The sequence below is a fragment of the Alligator sinensis genome, unplaced genomic scaffold (assembly GCF_000455745.1).
Source record: "Alligator sinensis unplaced genomic scaffold, ASM45574v1 scaffold282_2, whole genome shotgun sequence".
Classification (NCBI taxonomy): domain Eukaryota; kingdom Metazoa; phylum Chordata; order Crocodylia; family Alligatoridae; genus Alligator; species Alligator sinensis.
The window spans coordinates 2,039,740-2,059,136 of record NW_005841879.1 but is presented as its reverse complement, the minus strand read 5'-3'; the positions used below and the strand labels follow the sequence as shown (position 1 = coordinate 2,059,136).

At 39.8% G+C, this 19,397-nt stretch overlaps 1 protein-coding gene across 2 annotated transcripts in view; it reads right to left on the bottom strand.

Moving 5' to 3' along the window:
• PRKCA (protein kinase C alpha) overlaps positions 1–19,397 on the bottom strand; it is a 302,661-nt gene that overhangs the window by 44,777 nt on the left and 238,487 nt on the right. For both annotated transcript variants that reach the window (XM_025196266.1, XM_025196267.1), the window contains one exon: positions 723–746. In XM_025196266.1, the coding sequence (XP_025052051.1) occupies positions 723–746 (24 nt within the window). The remainder of the gene's footprint in view (positions 1–722; positions 747–19,397) is intronic.

The window sequence follows — 19,397 nt, the reverse complement described above, 5'->3', positions numbered from 1 at the left end:
CAGACGCTCAATTTTGGGAAGTGGCCCATGAAAATGATCATTTCCCCTTCACATGTGGACGGCCAAAGATCTAACGCAAGTTAGTGATTTGCCTAATAGCTGGAAATCAGGGAGCCATGTGACATACTTGAATACCCCAATTTAAACTATCATGAGCCAAATTCCACCGAGCGTTTTGCACATTACATATTTGGAAAGCTTTTGGAATAGACTGTCATGAATCCAAGAGACTTTCCTGATTTTCAGAATAGGAAAGAATTGGTGAAGAGTTAAAGGAAGAAGAGGGGCATGAAGTAATTTCTTTCTTTTATAAAAATAATCTAGTTTAAAAAAATCTGTTTTTTTATTATTAATTAGAAAACAACAGATACTTGGATTTTAAAAATACTATTCCCTTTTTTTTTTTCTTTGCACAATCACAGTTTTGAATAGCAAAATCCTACCTTGAATCTGCAGCTTCCATTACCTATTGGAATAAAACTAGTTAAAATTCATTCAGACCTTCCATGTTCTGCATTCATTTTCAATTCACTTTGCGCTTTGACTACTTGGGTTAATATTTCTAATATAAAACCAGAATTGCCACAATAAAGCCAGCTTGCAGCAAACAAACCAGGAAAGTAGCTTTTTAAGAATAAATTAGTCTGCACTGATAGTAGAAGTGTTAATCTGAAAGAAAACAAGACATGCATATCATCTTACTTCCTGTGATTTAGACGCACCTTATCACGGGCAGTTCTTTTACCCTGCAACCACAGGTGAGACATACTTTATATACGCAGCACAATTTTTCCAAGCTTCTTTATGGCATGTTATAAAATCATTGCATTAGCCTTGGATAGTTTGCAGTTTTGGACAGTTTTTTGAAAAGATGGCTCAGATTTTGGGGAGACCCTTCTAGGAAAAAAAATGAGTGTTGAAATAATTAGCTATCATTAATTGTATATGAAAAACTCATCTCCTTCAAAGCCTCTGTGGTGGCGGTAAGATTTCAGAGCAAGACTTGGGAAGGGAAGAGGTTATTTTGGATTACCCGTCCCCCCACTTAATTCAATTTTCACCTCTGCAAAAAATGTCCATTTCAGCTCTTCTCAGGTGTTATTTTTTTATAAAAAACAACACAGTCTAAGACTTTTGTTGCAAATGTAATTGAATGGGGCTAAACAACATATTTGAAAGCCTAGTTGACCTCTCTAGATGACTTCTTGTCACAGAATCATAGGCATTAACATCTGCAAAGACTGAATGAGTCACCTTACCCATATAGCAAAGTTAAAAAAAAAAAAAGCAAAATTCAAACATTTTACCTTCTACCCTCAAAACCAGAAGTGCTCCTTTAATGCAATGAGATACATAATTATTCTTTATTTAAAACATGAGTTCTCTCTCTCTCTCATTATTTCCTTTTTCTTTGTTATTTTGCAATATTAATCTTAGACAATGTAGGCTCACACCAGAAAAGGCGAGATCTGGCCCTCATGTAAAGTGGCAGGCTTCCCTCGACACACCACTGCACACCCATCAGGTACAATTTCAGAGGAAAAAGCAATATTCAAAACAACATAAGACTTTGCAACAGTAACATGCAGTTCACTTGAAAATGTACTGAATTTCTCTGTTGTCATAGCAACTCATCCTTAGCATGTTCAAGAAGCACAATGGAGAGTTCTATCACTAACGTTGTTCCCAATGTGTAGAAAACAATAAAAGGAAAGTTGTTTTTTCCCCGTATTAAAGGTTAAACACCACATACATTACTTTGCTTATTAATCATCATCTTCATCTCCCCACTTTTATTTACTTGACCCACTGACACCTACTGGGCAGAGAAATCAACAGCTTTGTTCCCTGCTGCTCTGCCTCCTCAAGACTGACACCTCTGCTGCTCATTAATGATCAGCATTGTCTCCACAACAACAGATTCCTCTTAGCATGGTCTGCTTTGCCTATGCAAATGCAGATATAAATAGTGAATGAATAATGTAATAATGGAGAGCAATGTTGTCTTCAGGTTCCAGTATAAACACCATAATATTGGTGAGAAACATACTTCTTAGCCTAGGTAGAGCTGATATATGTCTATGATGCATATCAACTGGGGGTACGCATACCCCGGGGGTACTTTGGAAGGGCCCAGGGGGTACGCAGCAGCGGCGTGGAGAAGCCAGCAGAAGTTCTGGTTTTGGCAGTGGCACTTTCGCTGCCACCCGCTGCGCAGGGGATCCCCCCCGCACTCATCGACTGGCTGCTGGGTGACCCCCCCACTCCTGCCTTGTTGACCAGACGCCATGGGACTCCCCGCTTCTCAACCAGCCGCCAGGGGTACCCTGACCAAAAAAAGTTGAAAACCTAGGCATATATCCACCCAAAGACCCTGCAGTTGGGCAGATCATGTACCTATTTCCTTAAAAGAGGATGCCAGCAACATGAAAACAATGCAGTAAGTTGACTGAAGTCCATGGCAAAGCTTAGTTCAGGAAAACCGGAATTGTTCCAAGGACAGTTAAACCTCACCTAACAGCTCTGCAAGCAGGCTGTATCTAGAAGTTCAGTCTGGATGAGACCAACAGTGAAACCCTCATTGACCTCTACAGGGTCAGAATTTGACCGCTATAATTCCTCTGTTAAATCTCTTCCACTTGTCCCTGTCAGGTGCTGCATCTGCCTGATGGGATGAACACTGACATTGCAGAAGAAAACCTCTCCTCTTCCTTTTTCGAACGGGACCTCAGAGCCAGTGTAGCCTGAGGCACTGGAAATACCATCTCCTTTGGAGCACTAATACCATCATCTGGACTGGACAGTTCACCCTGCCATAAGTAAGAGGCTCTTCTTCCCTTGCGGCAATGGCATAAAGCTCTTCTCCAGATATCAACATGATGATCTACTTTTCACTGGTCAAGGGGCAAGCCAGCTTAAATCCCTCCTCAGGCACTTACTTATTAGGCTGCCTTGTTCATAATGATTTCTGTAAAATAGGATGCAAAAGAACTGGAGATTGCATTGAAGGATATACAAACAAGTAACAAAATGCCTGGCCTGGACAACTATTATACGCTGGTCTTTGATTTCAAGAGTAAAGTGCGTTGTTGCCTTTGTGCTCCTATCCGACTCCAGAAGAACCTGGGCTGCGGACTAGAAGCTTTAGCATAGCTCAGTACTAAAGTTACAACTGAGTCCAAGTGGGGATACATACACAAAGAGTACCTAGACATTACTCACTGAACACTAAACTATCCAAATGTCAAGGGATTTGGATAAATCTAGTTGTCTGTTAATCTTTAATAAGTAAAAAAAAAAAAAATCCAGCAAATGTAAAATGAAGGTTTTCCCCCAATTTTTTTGTCTGCCAAAATATTCCTCACCATTGTGGCCTCTTTTTTACTATGTTTTTATTCTTTAACCGTGATATAATTATACTGGCTGTGGAATCTTCACCAACTTTTCCCATTGGATATGCTTTAATTATTGGAGGTTTGATCATTTTGAATGGCAGAAGCCCATTTTTAACCCCAGCAAGAGCCAAGTATTTTAACGAGACTATTTTAACCATAATTTAGTGAAAGCTCAAAATGTATTATCAGAGAGCGCAGTAACTATGGAAACAAAACAAAACCGAAAAACAAAAGAAAACAAAAACACCCAGAAAAATATACCCCAAACTGCAGATTATTTAAAGACTGAAAAGCTCTGACCAAAGCATTCAATGAAATAAGTACTGTACGCAGGTTCAGCCCCAGGTATTGTGTTGCTAGCAACCAATTTCAGTATAGGGAGGCCCATCACCTTCCTTGTGCAGTTTCTCTCTTCTTTTGAAAGCATCTACTAGGGTATTTGGGGAGGTGTTTTTGCATTAAGTTTTCAATTAAATAGAAATATGTTTGACCATTCTCCTTTTGCTCTTGCTTTTTCTCATTCTTATAGTCTCCTATTTTGGTCCATCTTTTCTCATATCTTTTTTATTGCATATTCTCACTCAATTCTTATTTGTCTATGGTTTCAATTAAGAACAAATGAATAATGAACTTCCCCTTTAATGGGAAAAGACAAAAGTGACATACTTAGTGACAAGAGAACAATTATATTGGAACATACCTTACCCCTTAGATTCCCAAGGATTTGTGTGACCTGCACAGATATTTTTCATTCTTGATTTACAAACCTTTTAGTGAATTGCATCCTGACCAATGAAAATTAATAATGGCCAGAGACAAAATTAAAACAGGCAAAAGAAAACAAAGTGTCACATACAGTAGCTGCAACCATAGAGAGTTTATATTTGTGAGTGTGATTTTACTATTGTGGAACATGACACCATCAATAAGAGAGGAGTAGCAAAAGAAAAGTGCAAAATATCAATGAAAATGATTTGTTATTTCAGTCTCAGATAATGGCTTTCAATTCAACTTAAATATAAACATCTAAAAGCAGTCCTGTTTGCATTGCCAATTTCTAATATGCAAATATGGAAAAAAAAATGTTTTAGAAAAATGGACAACTTTTTTTCTTGTCAGAACTGTAAAGGACTGCAAATCAGTGCCAGCTAAAGAACAGCAGAATGTTTTTTGGAATTACTGCCTTCTCATCCCATTTCTCCCATAGGCATTCTTTCCCCCATTGAGTATATCATATCTACTGGTCGGAGCGCTTCATTCAGCAGTAGCATATGCTTTTCTCTATTGCATGTAACAATGCTCATGCCATGTCCAAAGATACATGTTTTTACTTTAACATATCAAATTCTTTACAACTGAATTATCATATTGGCATCCAACCATGAAACACATTTTATAACCTACAACTTAGCAAAATTATGATTAAGGGAGTATTCAAATATTCACTTCATGATAAATTGCATTTGTTATCATGTTAGCATCATGTCAGTGTTCCCAAATGTGTGCCAAACCTCCTTCTGTTGTGTCATGGCTTGTGTATTAACTTCTCTACAGAGACATATTAGGGCAGCTCTGCACTCTGGACAGATTTAGTGCATGGAACAGCCGTGGTGTGGTCATCCACCAGCTGTGGCATGGGCTATTTTTGACCCCCCCCCCCCAATTCCATTTTTTTTAGCTTATTAGCCATTACAGATATTACAGAAGAGGGGACTGTGAATAAAACTGCCTTGTTTAGTTCCAGTCTTCCAAAGCACTTATTATTAAGCCTGCTGTATATAGGAGCTGGAAGGATCAGGGCCTGAAAGTAAAACCATTTTGCCTAGTGACCTGTGGTTTTCAAAGGCTAGGGACAGACATTCAAAAAGCCTGAGCCTGAATTGATTCTAACTTTGCTTCAATCTTTTCATTTCATCAATGCTGGCACATGCCTGCAGTGGCTCAAGCTTGAAGCTGGGGAGCACTAGAGCAGCCCTCCCTTCCCTTCCCTTCCACAGTACTGAGCTGAGGTGGGGTGTGGCCAGGCCCCAGCAGGATGCTCTGATTAGGCCCCCCCTCCTCCCCCTAAGCAGGGAGTTGATAACACAGTGTTTATCACCCCTAACTCAGTGTTTATCCTCCTATTAAGAAAACAAAAGCTTCTCTCATTAGTTCAAGCTCTTCTTAGACAACTTTGTACAAGCAAGGAACAGGGGCGCATTACCAGCTACCTGTTGATTAGCTCCAAAAATCCCTAAGTAAACACTGACCTGTTTGCCTTTGCCGGTCTCCTGCAGCATGGACCGTAGCCAGCATGTGCTCTGCTAGCTAATGCTGAGAGGTGTCTGTGTAAGGCAGAAGGGAGGGGGAATCGCTGCTTCAGCAGGGAGTGGTGAAGGGGAGGGGTGGGAGCAGGAATAAGCCAGGCAGGCGCTGCTGTACCTGCAGTCTCTGCTGGAGCTGCAACCAGGGAGAAGAGGGGAGGAGACATCCCTGCTGTGGAGCAGGAAGCCCCAACCCAGCCCAGCCCAGACAGAATGCTGGGATGCTGGGGGTGTCTGGTTTATCTTAAACCAGCAAGGTGTCTGGGCTAGACATTGCATAAACTGGTTTGAGCCATATCAGTTAATTCTGATGCATTCAGCCAGGTTTCTCTCAAACCAGTTTCAGCCATTTTCAAACTGGCTTATGTGCACTGAACATCTGTTCTCTTACAGGTTTAAACCAGTTTCTGATCACTTAACCGGTTTCTGTGTAATGTCTGTACCTAGCCAATGAGGCCATCACTCTCCCTTGCAGAATACATAAAGCAGAGTGGAGACCCAGAAAGGAAGGTTGCTAAAAGTATTGTGATATAATAGAGGATCAAGGTCACACGGGGCAACTCTGAGGCATTTCCATTTACACGATCTGGCTGTTAGTTACTAAATATTATACATGAATTAAAACAGAATGATTGCCAATAAAATTTAAGTTCTTGAATACATTTAAAAGGGGGCTACAAATATAATGATTAATTCTACTGATAACAGACTAATTTACCTCTACTGCATTTTTCACTTGCACACATTTATACAGTTATTTTACATTATTTCCTTTATAGCTATTTCAAAAGACAGCTTGTTATTCAATTTGCAACTATTTTTTATTCTTTACTGCCCCCTCGTGGCTTGAAACTTCAGGAAAAATTATTTCTGAAGATCAAGGTTAACAGAAATGCATACTCTTCATTTGGAATATAGACCATTAAAAAAAACGGACAGAAAAGAGAAAAATGTAGTTTTGGGGCCCTTCTCGGGAAGGACACATTTGTTCTGAGAAGAGTGTTGCAGAACATGGCCCAGGGTAACAGGCCTCTCGAACATCCGATTCAGTAAAACTTGAGGAGGGAAAGATTTTTATCTTTATGCAGTACCTTCCAGATACCCTTTTGATGTAGTTGATGAGTTTATCTATGTAATAAACTTGTGGCCAACTGAGTCTACTCTATTTTCCAACATTATTGCTTAACTGCTGTGTCCTCTGCAAAGCAGGAGTGTCTAACTAGATGGAAACATAATTAAATGTGCTGTCTGGGGAAGGTATTCGGGAATTATGGTAAAAATATCCTGCAAGACAAGAGGAGGCAAAAGCAATTATAGTGCAGTGTGTACTATCAACCCTCACACACAGCAGTAACTCCTTGAGGGTTAAAAAAAAAAAAAAAAAAAGATGCTTCACCATTTTCAGAAAGAAATTATGCAAATTCCTACTAATTTGCCAGACTGTGGCATTCAAAACCTAGGCAAAGCACAAAAAAGATTAGCAGAGACCTTATCTGATTTAGTTAGTCTATAAGGTGCAACTCTACCCTGCCTTCTACCCAACTTCAGACTAACATAGCTAACTGCCTCTCTCAGGCTTTTCTGTGCCAGCCCCCAGCCTCCCCTGGAGCAGACTGGGCACCCAAAGTTTGAAGCTCAGAGCGTCACTGGTTTTTATAACAATTGGAAGCCAGTAACTAATCTCAATTGATAAGGTCATGCCACAGAGACAAGTCATTCTTTTTAAAGGAGGAATAGATGTGCTTTTGCAAATGATGCGTCAAAGATGAAAAAAGCAAACAACATCTATGTACAAATGCTCTGCTCTTTCAGTGGGTAAACAACAAAAAAAAAACTAGGTCTGATTTTTAAAGCTGTTTTTACCAGACTCCTATAATTTCATGAATCATGGGGTCTAGCCATTTAAGACAAAATACTGTAGGCTCAGTTCACAATGTTCCCAAAATACTGATTTTTTTTGTTCTTGTTATTTATTCAGTTTGGGAGTGTTATAAATCCTCAGAACACAGCCACCCTGGTTGGTCTGCCCCTGCTGTTTCTTTTCAATTCCAGTCTTGTAAACTTGGGAACACAACCTCCCTGGTGGTCCCAGATAAACTGATTATTTACAAAATTATTTCCAAACGATCCTAACATCAGCAATGATTAGCTTGCAAAAAGTAGCACGTAACAATGTTTTGAACTTATGTTAGTCCACGATGCTACAGCATTGGCGGCAGCAGCAAGCGGAATGACTGTGGACAAAAGAAAGGGAAGGAGTTTTGAGTAATACATTTAGTGAGAAAAATAAAGACAGTAATGGAAGAATCACTGCCTTCGGAGAGTTAGCACTGGCCAAGATAAAATGGGACTTGTGCCATCAGATCCATATTTCAAGTCCTATTTTCTTGTGATTGAATTATGCTCATGTAATTCACATTAGCCAAATGTTAATTATAGCCATTAAGTAGTACCTGGATTATCTCATCCCTACGTACAATGCAAAGGGAACCATGAGCAAGTGTTAGTTACAGACTGTCCATCCATGAACAGCATCTTACTAGTTACAGTTGACTGGGGCATCTGTTGGCTTTGGAAGTTGATAAAGAAATACTCCCACCCTACGTGGCACATTTCAAGCTTCGGACAGTGTGGATCAGTAATAGTAACATTTTCTTCCACTCTACAGTTCTGTATGCTTTTTCCAGATGTGTTATTTCAGGTTGTCCTTTGCTTTGTGCATAGGTCACTTTTGTTGTGACATTGTCTTGGAATTCCTTGGTTTCCTCATTCACTTTTTACATGAAGTTTGGGCGATAATATCTACTAATAATTAAAACCCTACATTAAAAAGTGAACAAATGCATTAATACTGTATTAGCAAGTATTCCATATGAAACAGGTTAGAGTCATCTCCAGTGGGAATGTATTAAAACAGAGGAACTAGCAACGTGCCTGTATGAATCAAGTTTCATTGATGAGACCAGACTGCTGGTCTATTTTGACACACGAACAAGGACGCTATTGAGAAAGGGCAAGTTTCTTCTGAAGAGTCTTTTCTGAAGCAAAGATGCCAAATAAAGGATAAAAGTGAAATAAAAGGATACAAAAAGTCATCCATACATCTGGCTGCATGATAAGTCACATGATTATTGCACTGTGAAATAACTGGCAATGCAAAATGGCAATTTTTATACTTTAAGGCCCAATATTGCAACAGCTGGTAAAATCATGCATATATAATGTAAACATGTGACCTCAAAGATGAAAAGCCTGACTTTTAAATTCACTATTCTGACTTTCATGCCATTCATCTACAGCTTCTCTAGAACAATATAAAGATTAAAAATATAGTTCAATGCTAAGATGTGTTTCAGTGCTAAGACTTATTTTAACAAAAATAATTCATTCAGTGAGGTGCAGCATCAGTGGGATAATTAAAATGGAAAGTAAACAAGGTGAATTGGTAATCCAGGCACCAAGGCATCTGTGCAATATTTATGGGTACTATATCCTATGGTATAATAGATTACAGATTACATATAAAATTATATGCACGCAGTATATTATACCATAATATACACATGCTATACAATATGTAGGCATATATATTTAAATATACAGTGAAAATGAGTGTTATCTGACCTGTGGAATTTATTGCAAGTTCCACACAAACTAAAAAATTGTGGTGTTTTTCAAATTAAAGATGCACCGTTTCCATTTTCCTACAGAAGTATCCATCTATTTAACAGATAATTTTTAAAAAAAGGCACAGTGTACCAACTCAGGCACTGATGACCAACTTTTTCTTTGTCAACTTTTAATCTCAGGAAAACATTATGGCTAGTTATGGAAGATACCAACGTCAAAAATAAACTTTTTTTTTTTTAAATTCACCAGAGCAACATAACATAGGAAAAGAAAATCAAGTGCATCCTTAAACAGTGATAAAAATGATACTAAATCAAACTGAAGAAACTGGAAACATTTAGAAAGGAGTTTTTGTGACGAAATGTGCAAGTGAACATGGAGGAGAAAACTACCTTTAAGAGGCGGAAATTTATGTGACAGCCCTGAAAGAAATGGAGAGGGAGAAAAACTGCTTCATTAGTAAAGGGCTTGCAAAGCAAAGCAACAACAATTAGTAGCAGAAGTAAGTAAATTAAGATAAAACACAGTACATAGCAGCATCTCCAATACTTAACAGAAAGAGTACCACAATGGATAGAGCATAGGAAAATCAGAAAAGAGGAAACACAGAGATAACAACCCTGGCAGCAAAGACTATGTTAGAGTATGGTACAGTGAAGTACAGGTTACTCGTCACTTTGTAAAGTAGCTGACACAGCTAAAGCAGTCTATACTACTCATTTAATTAATCTGGCACCAATCCCACAAACACATACCTTAAGTATGCAACACTTCTGATGTCATTGGAAGTACTCACATGTGTACATGTAAATTCATGTGTAAACATTAACAGGACCAAGGTCTTAATGTCAAAACTACATTAGAAAAATGCAATGATACAAAACCCTTTAGTGATCTTTGCCTTGACTGAAATGGGCTGGCGATATTTATTCCCACTATCTATTACCTATAACAAAGAGCCTCTTCCAAACCTGCAAGAGGCAAAGACGTGCGTGTGCTGGCTTTTACTGCTCAGAACTGAAGAAAGATGTCTTGCATTCTTAAATGTATCTACTTCTGTCACAACTAAGCAGTTGATCCAGTAAAAGATACCACCCTAAGAAATCCTTGCCTCTCGCGTAATTCCTGAATCATCACAGCTACAGTAACAGTTATTCACATACTCTTCTACATATAATTTTCGTCTCCCATGATCTTAAACACCCACAGAGACGTCTCACTGATAACTCAGACTTGTACTTGATAGAACTGGGATCTAGTATAAATTATGTGGATCATAATTTCAAAGTTTTCCAGTTTCAGAGGTGAACACTAAATAGGAAACCTCCAATTCAGAGCACATGGGAACTTCTTCCTTTAAGCAATGATGCAAACCCAAAAGAAGTAAACCACCCTCGCCAGAGTCTTGCAAACTATTCAATAGTGACTAAATGTATGCAGTTTCAAATGATATATTCAATATTATGCACCTTATGTATCTATACGTGAAAACACTGGACTGAGATGCCAATGCAATTCTGGATGTTCACCATCTCAGAATAGTTTGGTATCTGACTTCTGAAAAACTAGGACAGGATGCAGAATTCAGGAACAGAGTTTTGCCTCTTCTTACATTAAAATTGATGACCTGCCTGAAATTCCAGGTACTTCTTCAAAATTAGAAATTGTATTTATTAGATAGGGAGACACTAGGGAGTTGATTTTCTTTTTAAAGAAAACTTAAGTGAAAGATGGTATGAAACTCTGCTTTGGGGGCAGAAATATAGGCATCTCCCAGAGACTTACAGAATTAGCAAATGGTCCCCCCTGGCTATAAATACACTTTGCACATAGACTGGAAGAAATTAAGAGATGCTTCCGTTCAAGAGCACAAAACAACAACATTTCTGCTTAGTTAAGTAGCAGAAGAAGGCATTTGGCTTGGGAAAAAACCAGATACTTAACAGAAAGCTCCTGAGCTACTGAAATTGTCGCCAGTGTCTTTTGCTAAAACACTAGCTATGTAGCGTAATTTCTAGACTCAAACTTGTGTCTATAACTGAGACTATCTTAATCTGTTTAGCTCTGGTTAAAAGCAAAGGTTACAAAAGGAAACAAAGCATCCTTCTAATGAGGAGATTGCAATGGACATCAGAAATCGGTGCCAGATTAATGTTGGAATCGCTTGCATGCAGCAGCTTCTTTTCCGATTAACTTAGAGGTCATGACACCCCAGGTGTTGGTCTAAAGCATAAAACTTGAAGCTGCGTTGTCCATCTAAGAGGAGCAATAGTTATGGTGCAAGGGTGCTCAACCCCCAGCCCACGGCCAGATTCAGCCTCCAGAGCTGTGTCATCGGGTCCGTGGGGCTCCCCACAGCAGTGGGGGAAATAGTTCTGCTCTTCTGCTGCCAAATTTCTGCACCCATGGGTGGACAGCATGGCCCCGCATGCTAGATCAGGCACACCGGGTGATGCAACACCCCCTTCCAGCGTGCAGGGCTGGGTGCGGACAGCACGGAGGGCAGAGCCTGATCCCAGCACATAGGGCCTGATCCTGGCATGCAGGGCCACTTGGAGGCAGCACTAGGTGCCACAGCCCAATCCTGGCGTGTGGTGCAGGGTTTCATCTCATTGTGTGGGGGAGCCAGGACCCAGTCCCCAGTGCATGGGGCCCATTGCGGGCATGCAGGGCCAGTGTAGAGCCTGATCTGGGCATACAGGGTCTGATTGAAGCCAAGCAGGGCCCAATTTGGCTCGTGGCCCAGCCCTGCGCCACTCATCTGGCCTGCGGGACCAAAAGGTTGAGCACCACTGCTATAGTGAAACAATGATAATCTCTTACTGATATGCTGAAAAGTGCGTAAAGGAATTCTTATCATTCCAAGTTCCTCTAGCATCTCAATATGATATAATACCTAAAGAAGTCTAGTTGTATTTGAAGTTTTACAGACACTTCAAAATACCATTTAACATCACCTGGATTGCATTTATATTATATATGCAAAGCAATGTTAGCTCTCTGTGCACTGTGGAGGAACATATTTAATATAATTATGTACTTGCAGATTTATGGCTGCAAGTTTGGATTTATTCTAGGATTAACCCACGAGTCTAGTAAAAGAAAGTGCTGCACTGCATGTTCAAGTTGACTCCAAAGCAGGATATATTTATAGCAAAAGAATATGCTTCTGCATCTCCAGAGCAGTTCTGCATATGTATAACTAAATGCCATAGACAAAATATTTTAGGTGCTTGTAACTAAACATTGATACTTCAGAAGGTACTTTCCTCTGGCTCATAAAGCAATCGTATTAAAAGAAAACTTGCTGAAGATATCATGAGTGTTTCACAAAAATATTGCTAATAACTGTACTTTTCTTATCTTCCAGTGAGGTTCTAAACTTCTGATTTTCTTTCTCCTTTCTGTGTAGTGTGACTAGCCTGTGCAAAGCAGGCCTGCAGCCAGATCTTAGCCATTCCTCTCAGTGTGTTTCTACTGTTCCACAAAGCAGCTGCAAAACCAGCTAAATCAGGTGCTTTAACATCCCCCTTGTGTAAAGGGAATCCCTCAGCTGCAAAGTGTGTGGCAGCTCTGCATCAGTCCCTGGAAAGGGCCTTGCCTCAGTAAAACCGGCTGAGGTCAGGCTGCCGCTGTACTCTGGCTATTTATTCAGTCCAGCTCCCTCTGGCCCGTTGGCAGATGAGTAAATGAGAGACTTCTGTGCAGTTTGTCTTGCACATGAATCAGGTCCAGAACTGTGAAGCTGGAAACACAGCACAGAGGTAGCTTGCCCCTATATTCATATTGCCTTGACCCTGAACCAAGCATCATTTGGCTGGATCGGCGTACTGGGCTCATAATATTTACAACTAGGTGGAAATTGCATCTGCTGTCACTAATACTGACCAAGAGTTATCCTGAACAGATGATGATAATCGAAATATTGTGATACTATTGCTGTCATTCATTCAGTTCAATGGAATGGTACAAAACTGACAGTTTTAGGTCAGATGCATCATGAGATGCAGCAATATCTGCTTCTCTGCACTACTCCGGTATTGCACATAACCCTAACTTAAAGAGAGATCCCTTAGAGATGACAGGGTATCTTTCTTGTCCAATCAGTCCTTGGCATCCCAAAAGAAATTGCAAGAGAAGTGCCAATTAGTACTAAGTAGGACAGCATAGGATGTGGGCACGTCCCCAAGCAAATGGGTCCAGCTGCTGTTTTCTCAAAGGTCACAGAGTAGGCGCTACCTAGATTCAGCCTGCTGGGGTCTGTCTAGCAAATGTTGAATGGCTACGCGAACTAGGAGACACCGAGTGTTTCTGTTGCATGTAAAGCCAACGGCATACCTCCCACTGACTTTGTAAGGAGCAGCAGCAGGTTGCACTGAAAAAATGAATGAAAATATTTCATGTCAAAAGCACATGTAAAAGAGGAACTGCTGCATATCTCCCAGCCGCAGACTCTAATTAAAGCTCCTGTCGGCAATGTGTTTCCTCCTAATGGCTGGCATTTTGTTGGATCACTTGAATTATCCAAGTTTTGTACATTAGTGCAGGCTGTCCTTATCCTGAATTTATTTTACACTTAATGAATGTGTCCACAGATTATGGGTTCTGGTTGCAGTTAGTAGATTATTTTTAATTTCCCTAGAAAAAAAATTATAGAAGAAAATATATGACTAGGATATCCCCTAAATCCGGCTTATTTTTTTAAAACATCTATGTTAGGAGGATATAATAGGAAATTTTAAGGCAGCGTTTAATTGATAACAGCAATCTTATTCTCTCTCTATATGTATAATTGGTTATAAGTATTAGACTTGCCTCTAGGAAGGAACCGTGAATATCCCCCATAATAAGTGATTTGAGGAAACCAGAGAGGCTTCTCTCGAAAACAGAAACAACGCTTCCCTTGCCCCAGTCCCCTCCAACACCTTCAGCTAATTGAAAAACAGTCACTGAGCTGTTACTGCCGATCCTCCTATCCTCAAAACTAAAATCAATTGTTGAGGAAGCATACTGGAAATGCACTATTTATCTTTTGCCCTACTCTGTAATACAGGTTGGTTTTTTTAATTTTGAGACTGCTTTTTGATTAAAAAAAAAAAAAAAAAATGAAAGTGGAACCTGGCTGACAATAAAAAAAAAAAAAAAAATGAAAGGGGAACCTGGCTGACAGTGAACTAACTTTTATATTTTTTTGGAACCAAGTTTTTTCCTATTGTCTAAAAAATGACCAATCAAAGCATATTAGGACTTTATTATTTTAAACATTTGAGGGAGGAGGGGGTAGGGTCTCGGGCCTTATAAAACAGCACCGATGCCATTTAAAAATATTACATCATGCACGTAGACTGTATACTGCAGCAGACAAGATTTGCAAGTCAGCATTGATGGGGACACCTGGGACTGCTGGAAGTTGCCATGGCAACCTTACCAGAAACAATTAATGAGCAGCTACAATTATTCTTAATATGCCTAGTGGGCAAAGGAGTTTCATTTTGGAATGTGCATGAATAATGCCCGACATTCCCCACAGCAAAAAACTTCCATGTCAAAACCTGAAAAATAAAATGGAAAATAATGGCTAATTTCGTGCTGCATTTCCTTCCAGATGTTTGAGGAGTACATTTTCATCTCAGGTCACCAGGAGAGATGTATCCTGCATAAACGTCTGCCTAATGAGTACATTGATAAACTTATTTTTGGTACATAACTGGAGCAATGGGTGAGTCCCAAATGAGGATATTTAAGTATGATAGTTACCTGTGGTATAGAGAAGAATTTAATGATTTCCTATACTTAGTGCAGTTTATCCCATTTTAAGCACTTCATATGGTAACCAATAGTAACCAGTGTCTTTTAAGTGCAATTCCTGTAAGTATTATAAACGTCAGCGATGCTGAAGTCCGTACTGGCTCGTTGCATGGTTTCATCAATAGAATAATTGTCCTACTTTACTATAGTTTTCCTTCCCCCCCCCCACATTCTTTTTGTGTGGCATCTCAATGGAATTATTTTCTCTTTGGGATATAATCCTTGCTTTTTAATACACTTCTGTCAAGTGCAAAGCATACCTTTGGCTCTGTAAAAAACATTTTTCAAAAAACTACCCTCATCTGAAAGAAGTTTTTGTAGTGCTACTGGAATCGAGGATGTGTTTTGAATGCTGCTTTTTTCCGAAGCTATGGAAGGAAATGCATGTTGTGAGCTTTTGGATACCTAAAGTGTTGTGAAAATATCAGTAAGCTCAGGGCAGTGGACAACGGATACATGTTTTATAGATACAATCAGACAGGGATCAGGAGTTTATCCATCAGCATGTTTAGATCTGGTGTAAGTTAAACAGGTTGAAAAACCAACATTTTCTACATTCAAAACAGCTTTTATTTCAGTGCAAGTAAAAAAGAAAAAAACCTCAAAAAACAAACCCCCCCAAAATTGGGTTAATTTTATTTTATTACCTGAACTAGTTCACGGCTATCTTTTAGGATAGCTATACATTCAATTCAATTTACAGTTTGATGAATCTCGTGGAAAGAAGAATCCTATTACTCCTACACAAAGGGTAATTATCTAGTCGTTAGTGGCATGATAAAGTACCTTCCAGCTTTTGATAAGGCTTAGTTCCCATGGAGAATTTTATTCAGTTAGCTCAAGATAGCCTTAGTGAATGCATACTTTTCCCAGTGTTTAGACAAACAGACTGTTTGCTTTCTTTTTTCTTTTCTTTAACTATGTAGACCAAACTAAAATATTTTCTTTTTTGGTGTACTGCTTTTCAAGACACGGTATCCAAGGGATAATAATATTAATAAAAAAAGAGAGTCAAGTTGTGAAGAGCAGACTCGGGTATGAGTCATGGCTTCACAGAGAACTACCTTTGAATTGGTGACATTTAAAACTTGGAGGAAAACTCAGCCATCCAGTGCAATTATAATCTTTTGTTTTTTTGGTGATTTTCTAGACTTATCTTTATATTTGTTTGGACAAGGACCTTCTAAATAAATGCTGGGTGGCAAAGTTGTGCTGGCAAACGGAGGCGTAAGAGGAAAAAGAGTGTGTACACAGTGTCTCTCACCATCCATCAGTGTCTGAAGTTTAGGCAGGCAAATCAGCTACATTTCTCTCTGTCTTTCTACAGGCAGCATAAAGCTGACACTTTAGATTAGAAAACCCTGGTTTTCAGCTACCATATAAACTATCTGGACTCATATTTCCCACACAGTTTTTATTGTCGCTTTCCCCAGCCTTTTATCTCTCTCTTTCTTGTTTTAAAGTTTCAGATAAAGTTGTTCAGTTAGTTTCAAAAACAAAATAACGGGAAAAGAAGTTTTCCAAGGAAAAAAAAAGTGTCATTGTTTTATTAAGAAACACTAGCTCCTCCATGCTTTTGAGCAGCGACTTGAGGAGGTCTTTGTCCATGGAACATACCTTTGAACGTCTCATTTGAATTTGGCCAAAATAGAAGCCTCTGAAAAACTGCAGTTGTTACATGCTCGGTTGATTGCTTCTTAGACTTGGACCAACTTTGCAGAGCAAACTCACTGAAGTTGGCAACAGACCCTTAAGTATGCTGCGCTGCTCCAGGCAGGCTGGCTCCTGAAGCAGAAGCAATGTCACTTCAGGGGAGCTAATTGGCATTGCTGAATGACAAGAGCCGTGTAGCCTGCACCTGTCCTAATGGACACAGCCTCCGGTCTACAACACAGCTCCGCCAAAGTAGCATGGCTCGTATAGCCCACTTCAGCTTACCATGCAATGCGGCCTTATAGTTTGGCAGCTAAATTCACTGATGAGCTCATTGGCAAACACAACTTTTTCTACTAGAAGGAAGAAGCTGAACAAAGTTACAAACTTTTAATACAGAAAAATGTTTCCTTTCGATGGACTGTCAACACTGAAAATAACTGCTTATAAGCTACATTTCAAGGAGGCAGCATTATTTTTGTGGCATTGCCTCCTCGATCAAACAAACCTCTTTGCCAAGTACTCGCAGACTCAACAGAAGATAAACACCCAAACTCCATTCTGTGCATAAAACTAAAAATGTCATGTTTTTTAAAAAAAAGAAAAGTCCTAGTCTAATGCACTATGCAAGTTCAGTCATATACTAATAGGGCCCTATTGTTTTTCTAGAAACAGATATGAATTGTTCCTACATGGGGAGGTAACTATCTAATCCCACGTCTTTGGCTAAGTCCTTTTTTTTAATTCTATCTCCATCCCTAGCCCACGTGTGCTTTAAAATATTTGTGTTAAAAGTTGTCCTAATTTCTCTTTTCACCATTTCTCATCTTCAGAAATTGGCCATTTAACTATTGTATCTTATCAATATTCAATAACTGATTTTGCTATTACCTATTCTGGTGTGTCTCTTCCATTCATTATTCCTTTTTTACTCGAAGAAAATGCATTCCTGTTACGGACATCCTCTCTCCTCCTTTATGAACAAATAAGGCAAAGAATTAAATATTCTGGTCACCTCTGCCATTGCTAAAAGTAACTGATTTTCCAAAAGTACTTAAGTAGCTCAGGATATAATAATTCTAATTTCCAAAGTGACTTGCAGTCAGTGTGGTAGAGGCAATATCTTTTATCAGACCAACAATCAGTCCTTTAGTTGGCCTAATAAAAGATATCACCCTCTACCACGGTGATGGCTTGTACTTTTAGACCAACACAGATACAACATTATCCCTGAAACAAAGTGATGTAGACATTTTGGGGCTTTTGACTCATTGATTTCTAATGAGACTCATACTGCTAAAGGCTGTGTTTTCAGTGACACTGAAGGGCGGGTGTAGATGAAATGGGGGTTTACTCTGCCCTAAATTGAAGCAGTCTGTTTTTAAAAACACCGCTTCAACTTAGGGTGAAGTAAATCCCCATGTCACGTACACTTGTGTTTTACTTGCCTCTCCGGGGAGGGGAGGGCAAGCTGCTGGCAGGCAAAGCGGTCCCTGGGCTGCAGGCGCTTCGCTCCGTGGCAGTGGTGGTTCCCCCCAGGCAGCATCTGCCCACAGGCACCCAGCTCGGGTGGTCCCAGGGGGCACCACAGCCACAGAGCGAGGACCATGTCCCTGTGCAACTCAGGCAGGCAGGCAGGCTCCAGGGAAAATGAAAAAAAAAAAAGATCAGGGTCACCCCTTTTTTTTCCCCCGCCCTTTGGTGGAGCCTGCCTTCCCGGGCTGCTACCCGGTTGCCTGCATGGGCTGCCTGCACATACCCTGAGCCGCATGGAGCCCGGTGCTCCCCTCTGCGGCTGTAGGGCAGCAAACGAAAACTCCTCAAAGATGTTTTACTTTGCTACACTTCAAAGTAATTTAAGGTGCACTACGCTGCCAAATGTGCTACAGCAGCTGGAATTAATGTGCAATACGCCGCCGATGCCTGCAAACACCGAAGCCATTAAAGTGGTGCAAAAACATTTAACCTGCTTTCAAGTTTCGTGCACACATGTCTCTCGTTTCATCTACACATGCTCAAAGCACATAAAGATATAAATAGATGTCTCTAGGGATTTTCAAAACTCTTGTGTAGGCTGGGCACCTAATTCTCACTCTAATCAATGGAAGTTAGGGCCAGGTTTCTAAGCTGTTCAGGCCTAAAGATGCACACTTATGCCTCTTGCGCATCTAATTTCCATTGATTTGAAAAATCCCACTAGGCATCTATCTGCACCCCTTAAAACTTGAATACATTTACACATCTAGCCCTGTGTGCATAACCTGTTTAAGCACTTTTGAAAAACCCTTCCCTGCATTCAAAGGGTTTGCTTTAGTGGGCGCACAAAAAATCTGGCTCAAGTCGTTTTTAAGAAAGTGTCTTAGGCAATTAAGACATACAGGTACTTTGGAAAACTTTAACTTCTGTCTCTTAACAGGTGTGCCCAGTTCTTGACCTTCACCTTCTTTGTATCTTGCAAAATGTGCCCATTTGTCATCTTCTGCTCAACTGGATATTCAAATTTTATTCTTGGGGTTGTCACAAATATTTATAGCTAAAGTGGTGTGTACATTTCAATGCCATTTTCTTATCCTTGATTATTCTTATTTATCCATAATAACCTATTTTG